At 50.2% G+C, this 21,476-nt stretch overlaps 1 protein-coding gene across 1 annotated transcript in view; it reads left to right on the forward strand.

The window, feature by feature from the left end:
* oca2 (oculocutaneous albinism II) overlaps positions 1–21,476 on the forward strand; it is a 103,124-nt gene that overhangs the window by 11,628 nt on the left and 70,020 nt on the right. Inside the window, exons 2-5 of the mRNA XM_055862346.1 lie at positions 11,212–11,313; positions 13,919–14,095; positions 18,229–18,286; positions 18,575–18,647. Of these exons, the coding sequence (XP_055718321.1) occupies positions 11,212–11,313; positions 13,919–14,095; positions 18,229–18,286; positions 18,575–18,647 (410 nt within the window). The remainder of the gene's footprint in view (positions 1–11,211; positions 11,314–13,918; positions 14,096–18,228; positions 18,287–18,574; positions 18,648–21,476) is intronic.

The following is a 21,476-nucleotide window of genomic DNA, read 5'->3' on the forward strand; positions in this document are numbered from 1 at the left end:
TGATACAGGTCCTCCTCCACCCTGTTATAGATCCCTGATACAGGTCCCCCTCCACCCTGTTATAGATCCCTGATACAGGTCCTCCTCCACCCTGTTCTAGATCCCTGATACAGGTCCTCCTCCCCCGTGTTATAGATCCCTGATACAGGTCCTCCTCCACCCTGTTATAGATCCCTGATACAGGTCCTCCTCCACCCTGTTGGGTTATAGATCCCTGATACAGGTCCTCCTCCACCCTGTTGGGTTATAGATCCCTGATACAGGTCCTCCTCCACCCTGTTATAGATCCCTGATACAGGTCCTCCTCCACCCTGTTGGGTTATAGATCCCTGATACAGGTCCTCCTCCACCCTGTTATAGATCCCTGATACAGGTCCTCCTCCACCCTGTTGGGTTATAGATCCCTGATACAGGTCCTCCTCCACCCTGTTATAGATCCCTGATACAGGTCCTCCTCCACCCTGTTCTAGATCCCTGATACAGGTCCTCCTCCACCCTGTTATAGATCCCTGATACAGGTCCTCCTCCACCCTGTTGGGTTATAGATCCCTGATACAGGTCCTCCTCCACCCTGTTATAGATCCCTGATACAGGTCCTCCTCCACCCTGTTGGGTTATAGATCCCTGATACAGGTCCTCCTCCACCCTGTTATAGATCCCTGATACAGGTCCTCCTCCACCCTGTTGGGTTATAGATCCCTGATACAGGTCCTCCTCCACCCTGTTATAGATCCCTGATACAGGTCCCCCTCCACCCTGTTATAGATCCCTGATACAGGTCCTCCTCCACCCTGTTATAGATCCCTGATACAGGTCCTCCTCCACCCTGTTGGGTTATGGATCCCTGATACAGGTCCTCCTCCACCCTGTTATAGATCCCTGATACAGGTCCTCCTCCACCCTGTTATAGATCCCTGATACAGGTCCTCCTCCACCCTGTTATAGATCCCTGATACAGGTCCTCCTCCACCCTGTTATAGATCCCTGATACAGGTCCCCCTCCACCCTGTTATAGATCCCTGATACAGGTCCTCCTCCACCCTGTTATAGATCCCTGATACAGGTCCTCCTCCACCCTGTTATAGATCCCTGATACAGGTCCCCCTCCACCCTGTTATAGATCCCTGATACAGGTCCCCTTCCACCCTGTTGTAGATCCCTGATACAGGTCCTCCTCCACCCTGTTCTAGATCCCTGATACAGGTCCTCCTCCACCGTGTTATAGATCCCTGATACAGGTCCTCCTCCACCCTGTTATAGATCCCTGATACAGGTCCTCCTCCACCCTGTTGGGTTATAGATCCCTGATACAGGTCCTCCTCCACCCTGTTGGGTTATAGATCCCTGATACAGGTTCTCCTCCACCCTGTTATAGATCCCTGATACAGGTCCTCCTCCACCCTGTTGGGTTATAGATCCCTGATACAGGTCCTCCTCCACCCTGTTATAGATCCCTGATACAGGTCCTCCTCCACCCTGTTGGGTTATAGATCCCTGATACAGGTCCTCCTCCACCCTGTTATAGATCCCTGATACAGGTCCTCCTCCACCCTATTCTAGATCCCTGATACAGGTCCTCCTCCACCCTGTTATAGATCCCTGATACAGGTCCTCCTCCACCCTGTTGGGTTATAGATCCCTGATACAGGTCCTCCTCCACCCTGTTATAGATCCCTGATACAGGTCCTCCTCCACCCTGTTGGGTTATAGATCCCTGATACAGGTCCTCCTCCACCCTGTTATAGATCCCTGATACAGGTCCCCCTCCACCCTGTTATAGATCCCTGATACAGGTCCTCCTCCACCCTGTTATAGATCCCTGATACAGGTCCTCCTCCACCCTGTTGGGTTATGGATCCCTGATACAGGTCCTCCTCCACCCTGTTATAGATCCCTGATACAGGTCCTCCTCCACCCTGTTATAGATCCCTGATACAGGTCCTCCTCCACCCTGTTATAGATCCCTGATACAGGTCCTCCTCCACCCTGTTATAGATCCCTGATACAGGTCCTCCTCCACCCTGTTATGGATCCCTGATACAGGTCCTCCTCCACCCTGTTATAGATCCCTGATACAGGTCCCCCTCCACCCTGTTATAGATCCCTGATACAGGTTCTCCTCCACCCTGTTATAGATCCCTGATACAGGTCCTCCTCCACCCTGGTATAGATCCCTGATACAGGTCCTCCTCCACCCTGTTATGGATCCCTGATACAGGTCCTCCTCCACCCTGGTATAGATCCCTGATACAGGTCCTCCTCCACCCTGTTGGGTTATAGATCCCTGATACAGGTCCTCCTCCACCCTGTTATAGATCCCTGATACAGGTCCTCCTCCACCCTGTTATGGATCCCTGATACAGGTCCTCCTCCACCCTGTTGGGTTATAGATCCCTGATACAGGTCCCCCTCCACCCTGTTATAGATCCCTGATACAGGTCCTCCTCCACCCTGTTATAGATCCCTGATACAGGTCCTCCTCCACCCTGTTGGGTTATAGATCCCTGATACAGGTCCTCCTCCACCCTGTTATAGATCCCTGATACAGGTCCTCCTCCACCCTGTTATAGATCCCTGATACAGGTCCTCCTCCACCCTGTTATAGATCCCTGATACAGGTCCTCCTCCACCCTGTTATAGATCCCTGATACAGGTCCTCCTCCACCCTGTTATAGATCCCTGATACAGGTCCTCCTCCACCCTGTTGGGTTATAGATCCCTGATACAGGTCCTCCTCCACCTTGTTATGGATCCCTGATACAGGTCCTCCTCCACCCTTTTGGGTTATAGATCCCTGATACAGGTCCTCCTCCACCCTGTTATAGATCCCTGATACAGGTCCTCCTCCACCCTGTTGGGTTATAGATCCCTGATACAGGTCCTCCTCCACCCTGTTATGGATCCCTGATACAGGTCCTCCTCCACCCTGCTATAGATCCCTGATACAGGTCCTCCTCCACCCTGTTATAGATCCCTGATACAGGTCCTCCTCCACCCTGTTATAGATCCCTGATACAGGTCCTCCTCCACCCTGTTGGGTTATGGATCCCTGATACAGGTCCTCCTCCACCCTGTTGGGTTATAGATCCCTGATACAGGTCCTCCTCCACCCTGTTATAGATCCCTGATACAGGTCCCCCTCCACCCTGTTATAGATCCCTGATACAGGTCCTCCTCCACCCTGATATAGATCCCTGATACAGGTCCCCCTCCACCCTGTTATAGATCCCTGATACAGGTCCTCCTCCACCCTGTTATAGATCCCTGATACAGGTCCCCTTCCACCCTGTTGTAGATCCCTGATACAGGTCCTCCTCCACCCTGTTATAGATCCCTGATACAGGTCCCCCTCCACCCTGTTATAGATCCCTGATACAGGTCCTCCTCCACCCTGTTCTAGATCCCTGATACAGGTCCTCCTCCACCCTGTTCTAGATCCCTGATACAGGTCCTCCTCCACCCTGTTATAGATCCCTGATACAGGTCCTCCTCCAACCTGTTGGGTTATAGATCCCTGATACAGGTCCTCCTCCACCCTGTTATAGATCCCTGATACAGGTCCTCCTCCACCCTGTTGGGTTATAGATCCCTGATACAGGTCCTCCACCCTGTTATAGATCCCTGATACAGGTCCTCCTCCACCCTGTTATAGATCCCTGATACAGGTCCTCCTCCACCCTGTTATAGATCCCTGATACAGGTCCTCCTCCACCCTGTTATAGATCCCTGATACAGGTCCTCCTCCACCCTGTTATAGATCCCTGATACAGGTCCTCCTCCACCCTGTTATAGATCCCTGATACAGGTCCTCCTCCACCCTGTTATAGATCCCTGATACAGGTCCTCCTCCACCCTGTTATAGATCCCTGATACAGGTCCCCCTCCACCCTGTTATAGATCCCTGATACAGGTCCTCCTCCACCCTGTTGGGTTATGGATCACTTGTTATTATGTCTCCAGGGAAACCTAGATTCAAGTTCCTGTCTCTCAAATTACCAGGCAGAATTCAGTGTTTTTTTGCAATGTGTTTAAAAGTCCATGTTGATACAGAAACACTAAATAATGATTTACATTTATTAAGAACAAGGTTTATGTCAAATTCAGGATTTTAAAGAATGGAATAAATCACCTTTGGGGCTATGGTCACAAATATTCCCCAATAATAACCCCAGTCTGTAGTTTTTAGGGTTAAGGAGTTAAATTTGGACTATTGTAGATCTCACATTACACTAGATAGTTGTTGAACCATCGAGTCAGAGATTCCTAGTGTGATCTCTGTGTAAAGTGATGGAGATCAGGCAGGAAGTATTCACAGTATTCAGAGAGAGAGAGAGAGAGAGAGAGAGGGAGGGTGCGTGTTGGGGGGGGGGGCTAATCTCAGGCCTGTGGTTGTTTTCACATTGTTGGGATTTAACTCTGGAATTTAGGTTTTTACGATCAGAGCCAGACGGAGGCAGACCTGCACATGATGAAATGTGTCAGGAGATATTTGATCTCTGAGTGTGACGCTGTTTACATTCCGAATGGCACACTATTCCCTATGTAGTGTACTACTATAGACCAGAGCCCTATTCCCTATTATAGTGCACTACTATAGACCAGAGCCCTATTCCCTATATAGTGCACTACTATAGACCAGAGCCCTATTCCCTATATAGTACACTACTATAGACCAGAGCCCTATTCCCTATACAGTACATAGCCGATTTTCTGAGAAGTCTCCTTTCGCCGTAAAGTCTTTTTGAAATCTGACACAGCTGCTGGATTAACAAGAAGTTCATCTTTAAACCGATGTGTAACACTTGTATGTTTTATGAATGTTTATTATGAGTATTTCTATATTTTGAATTTTGCGCTCTGCAATTTCACCGGATGTTGTCGAGGGGGGACGCTACCGTCCTGCCCATTAAAAGATAAACCGACAAGAACTTTTAAACGTCAGTTTGGCGGTTACTTACCCCCAATTCCGACTTCAACTTCGACTCATCTGCTTTTGTCTTTAATTCCGACCCAATTATTGGGATATCCGAGAGGATTAAGGATGAGATTCATGCCGACGTTAAGGTGAGAGAAAAACCGGCCACTTCTCGACCTATTGTTCACCCATCTTGGACTAACTGATGGGCAAGTGCCGACCCTTCTACCTCCCGTTTTCAGCTGTTATCATGCCCGTTGTATACGTTTCACCGAGGAATTTAACAAGCTGGCACTGTACAACTTGTACCAACTGTACAACGCTATAAACAAAAAGGAATACTGCCTTGTCGCCGGCGATTTTTAATTCCGTGTCGTTTAAGACATGTGATGCCCAACTTCCGTCAGCACGTCTTCTTCGTCACTAGGGGAGATAAAATCCTAGACCACTGTTACTCTGCGTACAAGGCCCTCCCTCGTCCGCCATTCGGCAAATCAGATCATTACTCCGTACTCCTGCTCCTGCTACATCACTGGGGCCAAGCTCCCTGCCATCTAGGACCTCTATATCAGGTGGTGGTGAGGACAGCCCAGTACATCACTGGGGCCGAGCTCCCTGCCATCCAGGACCTCTATACCAGGCGGTGCAGACAGCCCAGTACATCACTGGGGCCGAGCTCCCTGCCATCCAGGACCTCTATACCAGAGGGTGATACGGACAGCCCAGTACATCACTGGGGCCAAGCTCCCTGCCATCCAGGACCTCTATACCAGAGGGTGATACGGACAGCCCAGTACATCACTGGGGCCGAGCTCCCTGCCATCTTGGACCTCTATACCAGGTGGTGGTGAGGACAGCCCAGTACATCACTGGGACCGAGCTCCCTGCCATCCAGGACCTCTATATCAGGTGGTGCAGACAGCCCAGTACATCACTGGGGCCGAGCTCCCTGCCATCCAGGACCTCTATATCAGGTGGTGGTGCAGACAGCCCAGTACATCACTGGGGCCGAGCTCCCTGCCATCCAGGACCTCTATATCAGGTGGTGGTGGGGACAGCCCAGTACATCACTGGGGCCGAGCTCCCTGCCATCTAGGACCTCTATACCAGGTGGTGGTGAGGACAGCCCAGTACATCACTGGGGCCGAGCTACCTGCCATCCAGGACCTCTATATCAGGTGGTGGTGTGGACAGCCCAGTACATCACTGGGGCCGAGCTCCCTGCTATCCAGGACCTCTATACCAGAGGGTGATACGGACAGCCCAGTACATCACTGGGGCCAAGCTCCCTGCCATCCAGGACCTCTATACCAGAGGGTGATACGGACAGCCCAGTACATCAATGGGGCCGAGCTCCCTGCCATCTAGGACCTCTATACCAGGTGGTGGTGAGGACAGCCCAGTACATCACTGGGGCCGAGCTCCCTGCCATCCAGGACCTCTATACCAGAGGGTGATACGGACAGCCCAGTACATCACTGGGGCCAAGCTCCCTGCCATCTAGGACCTCTATACCAGGTGGTGGTGCAGACAGCCCAGTACATCACTGGGACCGAGCTCCCTGCCATCCAGGACCTCTATACCAGGTGGTGGTGCAGACAGCCCAGTACATCACTGGGACCGAGCTCCCTGACATCTAGGACCTCTATACCAGGTGGTGGTGCAGACAGCCCAGTACATCACTGGGGCCAAGCTCCCTGCCATCCAGGACCTCTATACCAGGTGGTGGTGCAGACAGCCCAGTACATCACTGGGGCCGAGCTCCCTGCCATCCAGGACCTCTATACCAGAGGGTGATACGGACAGCCCAGTACATCACTGGGGCCAAGCTCCCTGCCATCCAGGACCTCTATACCAGAGGGTGATACGGACAGCCCAGTACATCACTGGGGCCAAGCTCCCTGCCATCCAGGACCTCTATATCAGGTGGTGGTGAGGACAGCCCAGTACATCACTGGGACCGAGCTCCCTGCCATCCAGGACCTCTATATCAGGTGGTGGTGAGGACAGCCCAGTACATCACTGGGGCCAAGCTCCCTGCCATCCAGGACCTCTATATCAGGTGGTGGTGCAGACAGCCCAGTACATCACTGGGGCCGAGCTCCCTGCCATCCAGGACCTCTATATCAGAGGGTGGTGAGGACAGCCCAGTACATCACTGGGGCCGAGCTCCCTGCCATCTAGGACCTCTATACCAGGTGGTGGTGAGGACAGCCCAGTACATCACTGGGGATGAGCTCCCTGCCATCCAGGACCTCTATACCAGAGGGTGGTGAGGACAGCCCAGTACATCACTGGGGCCGAGCTCCCTGCCATCCAGGACCTCTATACCAGAGGGTGGTGAGGACAGCCCAGTACATCCCTGGAGCCGAGCTCCCTGCCATCCAGGACCTCTATATCAGAGGGTGGTGAGGACAGCCCAGTACATCACTGGGACCGAGCTCCCTGCCATCCAGGACCTCTATATCAGGTGGTGCAGACAGCCCAGTACATCACTGGGGCCGAGCTCCCTGCCATCCAGGACCTCTATATCAGGTGGTGGTGGGGACAGCCCAGTACATCACTGGGGCCGAGCTCCCTGCCATCTAGGACCTCTATACCAGGTGGTGGTGAGGACAGCCCAGTACATCACTGGGGCCGAGCTACCTGCCATCCAGGACCTCTATATCAGGTGGTGGTGTGGACAGCCCAGTACATCACTGGGGCCGAGCTCCCTGCTATCCAGGACCTCTATACCAGAGGGTGATACGGACAGCCCAGTACATCACTGGGGCCAAGCTCCCTGCCATCCAGGACCTCTATACCAGAGGGTGATACGGACAGCCCAGTACATCACTGGGGCCGAGCTCCCTGCCATCTAGGACCTCTATACCAGGTGGTGGTGAGGACAGCCCAGTACATCACTGGGGCCGAGCTCCCTGCCATCCAGGACCTCTATACCAGAGGGTGATACGGACAGCCCAGTACATCACTGGGGCCAAGCTCCCTGCCATCTAGGACCTCTATACCAGGTGGTGGTGCAGACAGCCCAGTACATCACTGGGACCGAGCTCCCTGCCATCCAGGACCTCTATACCAGGTGGTGGTGCAGACAGCCCAGTACATCACTGGGGCCGAGCTCCCTGCCATCCAGGACCTCTATACCAGGTGGTGGTGCAGACAGCCCAGTACATCACTGGGGCCGAGCTCCCTGCCATCCAGGACCTCTATACCAGAGGGTGGTGAGGACAGCCCAGTACATCACTGGGACCGAGCTCCCTGCCATCCAGGACCTCTATATCAGGTGGTGGTGAGGACAGCCCAGTACATCACTGGGACCGAGCTCCCTGCCATCCAGGACCTCTATACCAGGTGGTGGTGGGGACAGCCCAGTACATCACTGGGGCCGAGCTCCCTGCCATCTAGGACCTCTATACCAGGTGGTGGTGGGGACAGCCCAGTACATCACTGAGGCCGAGCTCCCTGCGATCCAGGACCTCTATATCAGAGGGTGGTGAGGACAGCCCAGTACATCACTGGGGCCGAGCTCCCTGCCATCTAGGACCTCTATACCAGGTGGTGGTGAGGACAGCCCAGTACATCACTGGGGATGAGCTCCCTGCCATCCAGGACCTCTATACCAGAGGGTGGTGAGGACAGCCCAGTACATCACTGGGGCCGAGCTCCCTGCCATCCAGGACCTCTATACCAGAGGGTGGTGAGGACAGCCCAGTACATCCCTGGAGCCGAGCTCCCTGCCATCCAGGACCTCTATATCAGAGGGTGGTGAGGACAGCCCAGTACATCACTGGGACCGAGCTCCCTGCCATCCAGGACCTCTATATCAGGTGGTGCAGACAGCCCAGTACATCACTGGGGCCGAGCTCCCTGCCATCCAGGACCTCTATATCAGGTGGTGGTGGGGACAGCCCAGTACATCACTGGGGCCGAGCTCCCTGCCATCTAGGACCTCTATACCAGGTGGTGGTGAGGACAGCCCAGTACATCACTGGGGCCGAGCTACCTGCCATCCAGGACCTCTATATCAGGTGGTGGTGTGGACAGCCCAGTACATCACTGGGGCCGAGCTCCCTGCTATCCAGGACCTCTATACCAGAGGGTGATACGGACAGCCCAGTACATCACTGGGGCCAAGCTCCCTGCCATCCAGGACCTCTATACCAGAGGGTGATACGGACAGCCCAGTACATCACTGGGGCCGAGCTCCCTGCCATCTAGGACCTCTATACCAGGTGGTGGTGAGGACAGCCCAGTACATCACTGGGGCCGAGCTCCCTGCCATCCAGGACCTCTATACCAGAGGGTGATACGGACAGCCCAGTACATCACTGGGGCCAAGCTCCCTGCCATCTAGGACCTCTATACCAGGTGGTGGTGCAGACAGCCCAGTACATCACTGGGACCGAGCTCCCTGCCATCCAGGACCTCTATACCAGGTGGTGGTGCAGACAGCCCAGTACATCACTGGGGCCGAGCTCCCTGCCATCCAGGACCTCTATACCAGGTGGTGGTGCAGACAGCCCAGTACATCACTGGGGCCGAGCTCCCTGCCATCCAGGACCTCTATACCAGAGGGTGGTGAGGACAGCCCAGTACATCACTGGGACCGAGCTCCCTGCCATCCAGGACCTCTATATCAGGTGGTGGTGAGGACAGCCCAGTACATCACTGGGACCGAGCTCCCTGCCATCCAGGACCTCTATACCAGGTGGTGGTGGGGACAGCCCAGTACATCACTGGGGCCGAGCTCCCTGCCATCTAGGACCTCTATACCAGGTGGTGGTGGGGACAGCCCAGTACATCACTGAGGCCGAGCTCCCTGCGATCCAGGACCTCTATATCAGAGGGTGGTGTGGACAGCCCAGTACATCACTGGGGCCGAGCTCCCTGCCATCCAGGACCTCTATACCAGGTGGTGGTGAGGACAGCCCAGTACATCACTGGAGCCGAGCTCCCTGCCATCCAGGACCTCTATACCAGAGGGCGGTGCAGACAGCCCAGTACATCACTGGGACCGAGCTCCCTGACATCTAGGACCTCTATACCAGGTGGTGGTGCAGACAGCCCAGTACATCACTGGGGCCGAGCTCCCTGCCATCCAGGACCTCTATATCAGGCATGAGACTACTAAATAGCTAACATAATGGCTAAACTGACTATCTGAGTTGACCGTTATATATTATTCTTAAATTTGAAATGTTTTGCACACTGACAGGACTCTACACACTGACAGGACTCTACACTCTGACAGGACTCTACACACTGACAGGACTCTACACACTGGCAGGACTCTACACTCTGACAGGACTCTACACTCTGACCGGACTCTACACACTGACCGGACTCTACACACTGACAGGACTCTACAATCTGACAGGACTCTACAATCTGACAGGACTCTACACTCTGACAGGACTCTACACACTGACAGGACTCTACACTCTGACAGGACTCTGACAGGACTCTACACTCTGACAGGACTCTGACAGGACTCTACACTCTGACAGGACTCTACACTCTGACAGGACTCTACACACTGACAGGACTCTACACTCTGACAGGACTCTACACACTGACAGGACTCTACACTCTGACAGGACTCTACACACTGACAGGACTCTACACTCTGACAGGACTCTACACACTGACAGGACTCTACACTCTGACAGGACTCTACACTCTGACAGGACTCTACACTCTGACAGGACTCTGACAGGACTCTACACACTGACAGGACTCTACACACTGACAGGCCTCTACACACTGACAGGCCTCTACACACTGACAGGCCTCTACACACTGACAGGCCTCTACACACTGACAGGCCTCTACACACTGACAGGCCTCTACACACTGACAGGCCTCTACACACTGACAGGCCTCTACACACTGACAGGCCTCTACACACTGACAGGACTCTGACAGGACTCTACACACTGACAGGACTCTACACACTGATATTTTTCATTTTAAAGTTAATTTCCCGCATTTCTACAGCTTTTCCTTGGGGCAGAGAATGATTTTTTTCATAGCTCACCATGCTGTTTTTATGACAGAAAATGTTGCAGTTTTAATGCTAATTTCCTGTCTATACATTTTGCCATGTGCTAATGACATGTGCTATATGGGGCCAACCCCCGGACCTCCCATGTAACAGACAGGTTAAAGTTCACCAGAAAAGGCTACACTATTTTCACTTTTCTGATGAAAGTCTGAGCATCAAACTGACGGGTTAAACTTTCAACTTGTTTTCTTCACTTCAGTTGACACTGCGTTTTTTTGTATTTGTTCTCCAGACAGACCTTCAGTATGGTCAACTTTCTGAAGGGAAACACCGACCGGACCAACTCCAACCACACAGAGAGATCTCCCCTCATCAGATTCTCCCAAGATGACAGGTACGTTTTGGGGGTTTTGTTGGTTCTCAGAAAGAGCCTTTGATATCACAGCAGTTATGTAGCGAGCTACGTATGTTGAATTGTATACAATTTAGGTGCACATGCATACATTTTAACAAATGGAGATAAATACCTAATATTCTTCTCCTAAACGACCCAGCTTCTATTCAACTTCTAGGTGATATGTGTAAAATGTTCCTCTTTGTGATTGCAGAGGACTACTCATGTCATGGTGGCTAGATACAGTGCAGATGAGCTTATACTGAGCTTATACTGTGGTCTCGTGTGGCTCAGTTGGTAGAGCATGGCGCTTGCAACGCCAGGGTTGTGGGTTCAATTCCCACGGGGGGACCAGGGTTCAATTCCCACGGGGGGACCAGGATGAATAATGTATGAACTTTCCAATTTGTAAGTCGCTCTGGATAAGAGCGTCTGCTAAATGACTTAAATGTTAAATGTTATACAGTACATGTGCAGTGCATTGGGAAAGAATTCAGACCCCTTGACTTTTTCCACATTTATCCTTATTCTAAAATTGATTAAATAAAACATTTTCCTCATCAATCTAGACACACTACCCCTTAATGACAAGGCGAAAACAGGTTTTTAGACATTTTTGCAAATGTATTAATATTAAAAGCAGAAATACCTTTATTTAGATAAGTATTCAGACCCTTTGCTATGAGACTCGAAATTGAGCATCCATGAGATGTTTCTACAACTTGGAGTCCACCTGTGGTAAATTCAATTGATTGGACATGATTTGCAAAGGCACACACCTGTCTATATGAGGTCCCACAGTTGACAGTGCATGTCAGAGCAAAAACCAAGCCATGAGGTCGAAGGAATTGTCCGTAGAGCTCCGAGACAGGATTGTGTCGAGGCACAGATCTGGGGAAGGGTACCAAAACATTTCTGCAGCGTTGAACGTCCCCCAAGAACACAATGGCCTCCATCATTCTTAAATGTATATATTTTTTTGTGTTTTTCACCCCTTTTTTCGCCCCAATTTCGTGGTATTCAATTGGTAGTGGTTACAGTCTTGTCTCATCGCTGCAACTCCCGTACGGACTCGGGAGAGACGAAAGGTCGAGAGCCATGCGTCCTCTGAAACACAACCCAACCGCACTGCCCATCCAACCCGGAAGCCAACCGCACTGCCCATCCAACCCGGAAGCCAACCGCACCAATGTGTCGGAGGAAACACCATACAACTGGCGACCGTGTCAGCGTGCACTGCGCCCGGCCCGCCACAGGAGTCGCTAGTGCGCGATGAGACAAGGATATCCCTGCCGGCCAAACCCTCCCCTAACCCAGACGACGCTGGGCCAATTGTGCGCCGCCCCATGAGCCTCCCGGTCGTGGCCGGCTGCGATAGAGCCTGGGCTTGAACCCAGGCCTCCATCATTCTTAAATGGAAGAAGTTTGGAACCACCAAGACTATTCCTAGAGCTGGCCGCCCGGCCAAACTGAGCAATCGGGGGAGAGGGGTCTTGGTCAGGGAGGTGACCAAGAACCCGATGGCCACTCTGACAGCTCCAGAGTTCCTCTGTGGAGATGGGAGAACCTTCCAGAAGGACAACCATCTCTGCAGAACTCCACCAATCGGGCCTTATGGTAGAGTGGCCAGATGGAAGCCATTCCTCAGTAAAAGGCACATGACCACCCGCTTGGAGTTTGCCAAGAGGCACCTAAAGTACTCTCAGACCATGAGAAACAAGATTCTCTGGTCTGATGAAACCAACACTTAACTATTTGGCCTGAACGCCAAGCATCACGTCTGGAGGAAACCTGGCACCATCCCTACGGTGAAGCTTGGTTGTGTTAGCAACATGATGTGGTGGGACTAGTCAGGGTTGAGGGAAAGATGAACGGAGCAAAGTACAGAGAGAGATCCTTGATGAAAACCTGCTCCAGAGCGCTCAGGACCTCAGACTGGGGCAAAGGTTAATCTTCAAACAGGACAACGACCCTAAGCACACAGCCAAGAAAACGCAGGAGTGGCTTCGGGATTAAGTCTCTGAATGTCCTTGAGTGGCCCAGCCTGGATTTAAATAGCTGTGCAGCAACACTTCCCATCCAACCTTGAGCAGAGCTTGAGAGGGTCTGCAGAGAAGAATGGGAGAAAGTCCCCAAATGCAAGTGTGCCAAGCTTGTAGCGTCATACCCAATCATTTTCTAGGCTGTAATCGCTGCCAAAGGTGCTTCAACTAAGTACTAAGTACAAAGTACTGTGTGTAGATTGATGAGGGGAAAAAACTATTTAATCCATTTTAGAATAAGGCTGTAATGTGACAAAACGTCACATAATGTGACAAAACGATTTCCAGTATTGATTAATTCATTAATTTGTATTATGTTTCCAGTATAACGTACATGTTGCTGTATGGGACAACAGCTAATAACCTTTAGCATTATCGTTAGCATTATCAAAATGTTCCAGTATAACGTACATGACACTGCATGAGGGCGAGGAGACATGGGACAACTGTTAATAACCTGTAGTATTACCTATATGTTCCAGTATAACGTACATGACCCTGTATGAGGGCGAGGAGACATGGGACAACTGTTAATAACCTGTAGTATTACCTATATGTTCCAGTATAACGTACATGACCCTGTATGAGGGCGAGGAGACGTGGGACAACAGCAGTTTGGAGCTGGATAGGAGGTGTCGTCTGGGGAGTGAGGTCACTAGCCTGTCCCTGTCACGATCCTCCTCCACAGAGAAAGACCCTCTGGACGTACAGCTGAACTTCAAACTGTCCAACAGCATGAGGTAAAGCTCATCTCTCTGTCTTTGTTGCTGTCTCCTACACCTGAACTTCAAACTGTCCAACAGCATGAGGTAAAGCTCATCTCTCTGTCTCTGTTGCTGTCTCCTACACCTGAACTTCAAACTGTCCAACAGCATGAGGTAAATCTCATCTCTCTGTCTCTGTTGCTGTCTCCTACACCTGAACTTCAAACTCTCCAACAGCATGAGGTAAAGCTCATCTCTCTGTCTCTGTTGCTGTCTCCTACACCTGAACTTCAAACTGTCCAACAGCATGAGGTAAAGCTCATCTCTCTGTCTCTGTTGCTGTCTCCTACACCTGAACTTCAAACTGTCCAACAGCATGAGGTAAAGCTCATCTCTCTGTCTCTGTTGCTGTCTCCTACACCTGAACTTCAAACTGTCCAACAGCATGAGGTAAAGCTCATCTCTCTGTCTTTGTTGCTGTCTCCTACACCTGAACTTCAAACTGTCCAACAGCATGAGGTAAAGCTCATCTCTCTGTCTCTGTTGCTGTCTCCTACACCTGAACTTCAAACTGTCCAACAGCATGAGGTAAATCTCATCTCTCTGTCTCTGTTGCTGTCTCCTACACCTGAACTTCAAACTGTCCAACAGCATGAGGTAAAGCTCATCTCTCTGTCTCTGTTGCTGTCTCCTACACCTGAACTTCAAACTGTCCAACAGCATGAGGTAAAGCTCATCTCTCTGTCTTTGTTGCTGTCTCCTACACCTAAACTTCAAACTGTCCAACAGCATGAGGTAAATCTCATCTCTCTGTCTCTGTTGCTGTCTCCTACACCTGAACTTCAAACTGTCCAACAGCATGAGGTAAATCTCATCTCTCTGTTTTTGTTGCTGTCTCCTACACCTAAACTTCAAACTGTCCAACAGCATGAGGTAAATCTCATCTCTCTGTCTCTGTTGCTGTCTCCTACACCTGAACTTCAAACTGTCCAACAGCATGAGGTAAAGCTCATCTCTCTGTCTCTGTTGCTGTCTCCTACACCTGAACTTCAAACTCTCCAACAGCATGAGGTAAAGCTCATCTCTCTGTCTTTGTTGCTGTCTCCTACACCTGAACTTCAAACTGTCCAACAGCATGAGGTAAAGCTCATCTCTCTGTCTCTGTTGCTGTCTCCTACACCTGAACTTCAAACTGTCCAACAGCATGAGGTAAATCTCATCTCTCTGTCTTTGTTGCTGTCTCCTACACCTAAACTTCAAACTGTCCAACAGCATGAGGTAAATCTCATCTCTCTGTCTCTGTTGCTGTCTCCTACACCTGAACTTCAAACTGTCCAACAGCATGAGGTAAAGCTCATCTCTCTGTCTCTGTTGCTGTCTCCTACACCTGAACTTCAAACTCTCCAACAGCATGAGGTAAAGCTCATCTCTCTGTCTCTGTTGCTGTCTCCTACACCTGAACTTCAAACTCTCCAACAGCATGAGGTAAAGCTCATCTCTCTGTCTCTGTTGCTGTCTCCTACACCTGAACTTCAAACTGTCCAACAGCATGAGGTAAATCTCATCTCTCTGTCTCTGTTGCTGTCTCCTACACCTGAACTTCAAACTGTCCAACAGCATGAGGTAAAGCTCATCTCTCTGTCTCTGTTGCTGTCTCCTACACCTGAACTTCAAACTCTCCAACAGCATGAGGTAAAGCTCATCTCTCTGTCTCTGTTGCTGTCTCTGTCTCTCTGTTAGTTCAATTCAATTAAAATAATAGGCTTTATTGGCATGGGGAAAAAATGTTAACATTCCCAAAGCAAGTGATAAAAACAATCACAAATTAACAGTTAACATTAAACACACAAAGGTTTCAAACGAGAAAGCCGTTTGAAATGTTAAATGATTAACTACGTACAAAAACCAACACAGAAACGAGTGTATTGGTCTGAACCTGTACAGGCTGTCAGGCTGTCAGTCTAGACACCTAACTAAATAAAATATGTCTATAAATGAAGAGAAAATAGCTTACAGACTAATTCAGCTACAGTACTTACACTGTACAGAAGTTGCTGTCTCCTCTAGGGCCCTCTCAGCAGCTGTCTCCACTAGGGCCCTCTAGGCAGCTGTCTCCACTAGGACCCTCTCAGCAGCTGTCTCCACTAGGGCCCTCTAGGCAGCTGTCTCCTCTAGGGCCCTCTCAGCAGCTGTCTCCACTAGGGCCCTCTCAGCAGCTGTCTCCACTAGGGCCCTCTCAGCAGCTGTCTCCACTAGGGCCCTCTAGGCAGCTGTCTCCTCTAGGGCCCTCTCATCAGCTGTCTCCACTAGGGCCCTCTAGGCAGCTGTCTCCACTAGGGCCCTCTCGGCAGCTGTCTTCACTAGGGCCCTCTCAGCAGCTGTCTCCACTAGGGCCCTCTAGGCAGCTGTCTCCACTAGGGCTCTCTAGGCAGCTGTCTCCACTAGGGCCCTCTAGGCAGCTGTCTCCACTAGGGCCCTCTCAGCAGCTGTCTCCACTAGGGCCCTCTCAGCAGCTGTCTCCACTAGGGCCCTCTCAGCAGCTGTCTCCACTAGGGCCCTCTAGGCAGCTGTCTCCACTAGGGCCCTCTCGGCAGCTGTCTTCACTAGGGCCCTCTCAGCAGCTGTCTCCACTAGGGCCCTCTAGGCAGCTGTCTCCACTAGGGCCCTCTCAGCAGCTGTCTCCACTAGGGCCCTCTCAATCATCTCAATCAATCATTTGCAAAAATGTCTAAAAACCTGTTTTCGCTTTGTCATTATGGGTTATTGTGTGTAGATTGATTGAAAAAAAAAAAGTTATCCCTTTGAGAATAAGGCTCTAACGTAACAAAATGTTGAAAAGTGAAGGGGTCTGAATAGTTTCCGAATGCAGTGTCACGTTCCTTTGGCTTTGATGCCTCACGGTTGAGTCATGCTCTGTTCCAGTAGACTGTCTGTCTCTCTGTCTCACTGTCTCACTGTCTCACTGTCTGTCTCTCTCTGTCTCTCTGTCTCACTGCCTCACTGTCTGTCTCTCTCTGTCTCTCTGTCTCACTGTCTCACTGTCTCACTGTCTGTCTCTCACTGTCTCACTGTCTGTCTCTCTCTGTCTCTCTGTCTCACTGTCTCACTGTCTGTCTCTCACTGTCTCTCTCTGTCACTGTCTCACTGTCTGTCTCTCTCTCTGTCTCTGTCTCACTGTCTCACTGTATGTCTCTCACTGTCTCACTCTCACTGTCTCACTCTCACTGTCTCACTGTCTGTCTCTCACTGTCTCCCTCTGTCACTATCTCACTGTCTGTCTCTCTCTCTGTCTCTGTCTCACTGTCTATCTCTCACTGTCTCACTGTATGTCTCTCTCTGTCACTGTCTCACTGTCTGTCTCTCTCTGTCTCTGTCTCACTGTCTCACTGTCTGTCTCTCACTGTCTCTCTCTGTCACTGTCTCACTGTCTGTCTCTCTCTCTGTCTCTGTCTCACTGTCTCACTGTCTGTCTCTCACTGTCTCTCTCTGTCACTGTCTCACTGTCTGTCTCTCTCTCTGTCTCTGTCTCACTGTCTCACTGTCTATCTCTCACTGTCTCACTGTATGTCTCTCACTGTCTCACTGTATGTCTCTCACTGTCTCACTCTCTCACTGTCTGTCTCACTCTGTCTCACTGTCTGTCTCTCACTGTCTCACTGTCTGACTGTCTGCCTCTCACTGTCTGACTGTCTGTCTCTCACTGTCTCACTGTCTCTCACTGTCTCACTGTCTGTCTCTCACTGTCTCACTGTCTGACTGTCTGTCTCTCACTGTCTCACTGTCTGTCTCTCACTGTCTCACTGTCTGACTGTCTGTCTCTCACTGTCTCACTGTCTGTCTCTCACTGTCTCACTGTCTGACTGTCTGTCTCTCACTGTCTCACTGTCTGTCTCTCACTGTCTCACTGTCTGTCTCTCACTGTCTCACTGTCTGACTGTCTGTCTCTCACTGTCTCACTGTCTGTCTCTCACTGTCTCACTGTCTGTCTCTCACTGTCTCACTGTCTGTCTCTCTCTGTCACTGTCTCACTGGCTCACTGTCTGTCTCTCTCTGCCTATTTCTGTGCCTCCATGTTCAGAGGCTGTACCACATTATACTCACCACCTGGGTCTCCAAAAGGCTACATCACCCAGTAAACTACATCTAATACGGGTTATTTTTCTTTACAGATCTTGCCTCTCCATCTTTAAAATCACCTGTATCTTCACCTTTGTCGTCCTCATGTCTGTAAGTGGATTGTCTTGTGACAGATAACGCAGTCATATTGATTAACATGTGTCAATATCAGTTCATCCTTGATTTCTAGAGAAGGTAACAGTTTCAGAATGCCGTGTGTGTGTGTGTGTGTGTGTGTGTGTGTGTGTGTGTGTGTGTGTGTGTGTGTGTGTGTGTGTGTGTGTGTGTGTGTGTGTGTGTGTGTGTGTGTGTGTGTGTGTGTGTGTGTGTGTGTGTGTGTGTGTGTGTGTGTGTGTGTGTGTGTGTGTGTGTGTGTGTGTGTGTCTGTCATTTCTCCAGTTGTTCTTCAGTATGTATCCAGACAGAGACAACCCGTGGAGGATGCTGGCTGTCTCCCCTACAGAGAGCTTCTGTATCCTTCTACTACATCAGTCCCATACAACAAAGTACCGTTACTATAGTACTGTTGAGTCTACTACATCAGTCCCATACAACACAGTACTGTTACTATAGTACTGTTGAGTCTACTACATCAGTCCCATACAACACAGTACTGTTACTATAGTACTGTTGAGTTTACTGCATCAGTCCCGTACAACACAGTACTGTTACTATAGTACTGTTGAGTCTACTACATCAGTCCCATACAACACAGTACTGTTACTACAGTACTGTTGAGTCTACTACATCAGTCCCATACAACAAAGTACCGTTACTATAGTACTGTTGAGTCTACTACATCAGTCCCATACAACACAGTACTGTTACTACAGTACTGTTGAGTCTACTACATCAGTCCCATACAACAAAGTACCGTTACTATAGTACTGTTGAGTCTACTACATCAGTCCCATACAACACAGTACTGTTACTATAGTACTGTTGAGTCTACTACATCAGTCCCATACAACACAGTACCGTTACTACAGTACTGTTGAGTCTACTACATCAGTCCCATACAACACAGTACTGTTACTATAGTACTGTTGAGTCTACTGCATCAGTCCCGTACAACACAGTACTGTTACTATAGTACTGTTGAGTCTACTACATCAGTCCCATACAACACAGTACTGTTGAGTCTACTACATCAGTCCCATACAACACAGTACTGTTACTATAGTACTGTTGAGTCTACTACATCAGTCCCGTACAACACAGTACTGTTGAGTCTACTACATCAGTCCCATACAACACAGTACTGTTACTATAGTACTGTTGAGTCTACTACATCAGTCCCGTACAACACAGTACTGTTGAGTCTACTACATCAGTCCCATACAACACAGTACTGTTGAGTCTACTACATCAGTCCCATACAACACAGTACTGTTACTATAGTACTGTTGAGTCTACTACATCAGTCCCATACAACACAGTACTGTTGAGTCTACTACATCAGTCCCATACAACACAGTACTGTTACTATAGTACTGTTGAGTCTACTACATCAGTCCCATACAACACAGTACTGTTGAGTCTACTACATCAGTCCCATACAACACAGTACTGTTACTATAGTACTGTTGAGTCTACTACATCAGTCCCATACAACACAGTACTGTTGAGTCTACTACATCAGTCCCATACAACACAGTACTGTTACTATAGTACTGTTGAGTCTACTACATCAGTCCCGTACAACACAGTACTGTTACTATAGTACTGTTGAGTCTACTACATCAGTCCCATACAACACAGTACTGTTACTATAGTACTGTTGAGTCTACTACATCAGTCCCGTACAACACAGTACTGTTGAGTCTACTACATCAGTCCCATACAACACAGTACTGTAGCTATAGTACTGTTGAGTCTACTACATCAGTCCCGTACAACAGAACTGTTATAGACATGAACAGAACTGTTATAGACATGAACAGAACTGTTATAGACATGAACAGAGCAAGCAGAGCAGACAGAATTCACTAGGGTCACCAGGGTCCTTGTTGGTGACCTGATGCTCCATGTTGGTGACCTGATGCTCCATGTTGGAGACCTGATGCTCCATGTTGGTGACCTGATGCTCCATGTTGGAGACCTGATGCTCCATGTTGGAGACCTGATGCTCCATGTTGGTGACCTGATGCTCCATGTTGGTGACTCGATGCTGTACGATGCTCCATGTTGGAGACCTGATGCTCCATGTTGGTGACCTGATGCTCCATGTTGGTGACCTGATGCTCCATGTTGGTGACTCGATGCTCCATGTTGGTGACCCGATGCTCCATGTTGGTGACCCGATGCTCCATGTTGGTGACCTGATGCTGGTGACCTGATGCTCCATGTTGGTGACCTGATGCTGTACGATGCTCCATGTTGGAGACCTGATGCTCCATGTTGGAGACCTGATGCTGTACGATGCTCCATGTTGGTGACCCGATGCTGGTGACCTGATGCTCCATGTTGGTGACCTGATGCTCCATGTTGGTGACCCGATGCTCCATGTTGGTGACCCGATGCTCCATGTTGGTGACCTGATGCTGGTGACCCGATGCTCCATGTTGGTGACCCGATGCTCCATGTTGGTGACCTGATGCTGGTGACCTGATGCTCCATGTTGGTGACCTGATGCTCCTTGTTGGTGACCTGATGCTCCATGTTGGTGACCTGATGCTGCACGATGCTCCATGTTGGAGACCTGATGCTGCACGATGCTCCATGTTGGAGACCTGATGCTCCATGTTGGAGACCTGATGCTCCATGTTGGTGACCTGATGCTCCATGTTGGAGACCTGATGCTGCACGATGCTCCATGTTGGAGACCTGATGCTGCATGTTGGTGACCTGATGCTCCATGTTGGAGACCTGATGCTCCATGTTGGAGACCTGATGCTCCATGTTGGAGACCTGATGCTGCATGTTGGTGACCTGATGCTCCATGTTGGTGACCCGATGCTGACCTCTGGTTAAATGGACACTGTGACCTATACTGTAGTGTAGAGGTCATGACACTGTGACCTATACTGTAGTGTAGAGGTCATGACACTGTGACCTATACTGTAGTGTAGAGGTCATGACACTGTGACCTATACTGTAGTGTAGAGGTCATGACACTGTGACCTATACTGTAGTGTAGAGGTCATGACACTGTGACCTATACTGTAGTGTAGAGGTCATGACACTGTGACCTATACTGTAGTGTAGAGGTCATGACACTGTGACCTATACTGTAGTGGAGGTCATGACACTGTGACCTATACTGTAGTGTAGAGGTCATGACACTGTGACCTATACTGTA

Source organism: Salvelinus fontinalis, chromosome 14 (assembly GCF_029448725.1).
Source record: "Salvelinus fontinalis isolate EN_2023a chromosome 14, ASM2944872v1, whole genome shotgun sequence".
Lineage (NCBI taxonomy): Eukaryota > Metazoa > Chordata > Actinopteri > Salmoniformes > Salmonidae > Salvelinus > Salvelinus fontinalis.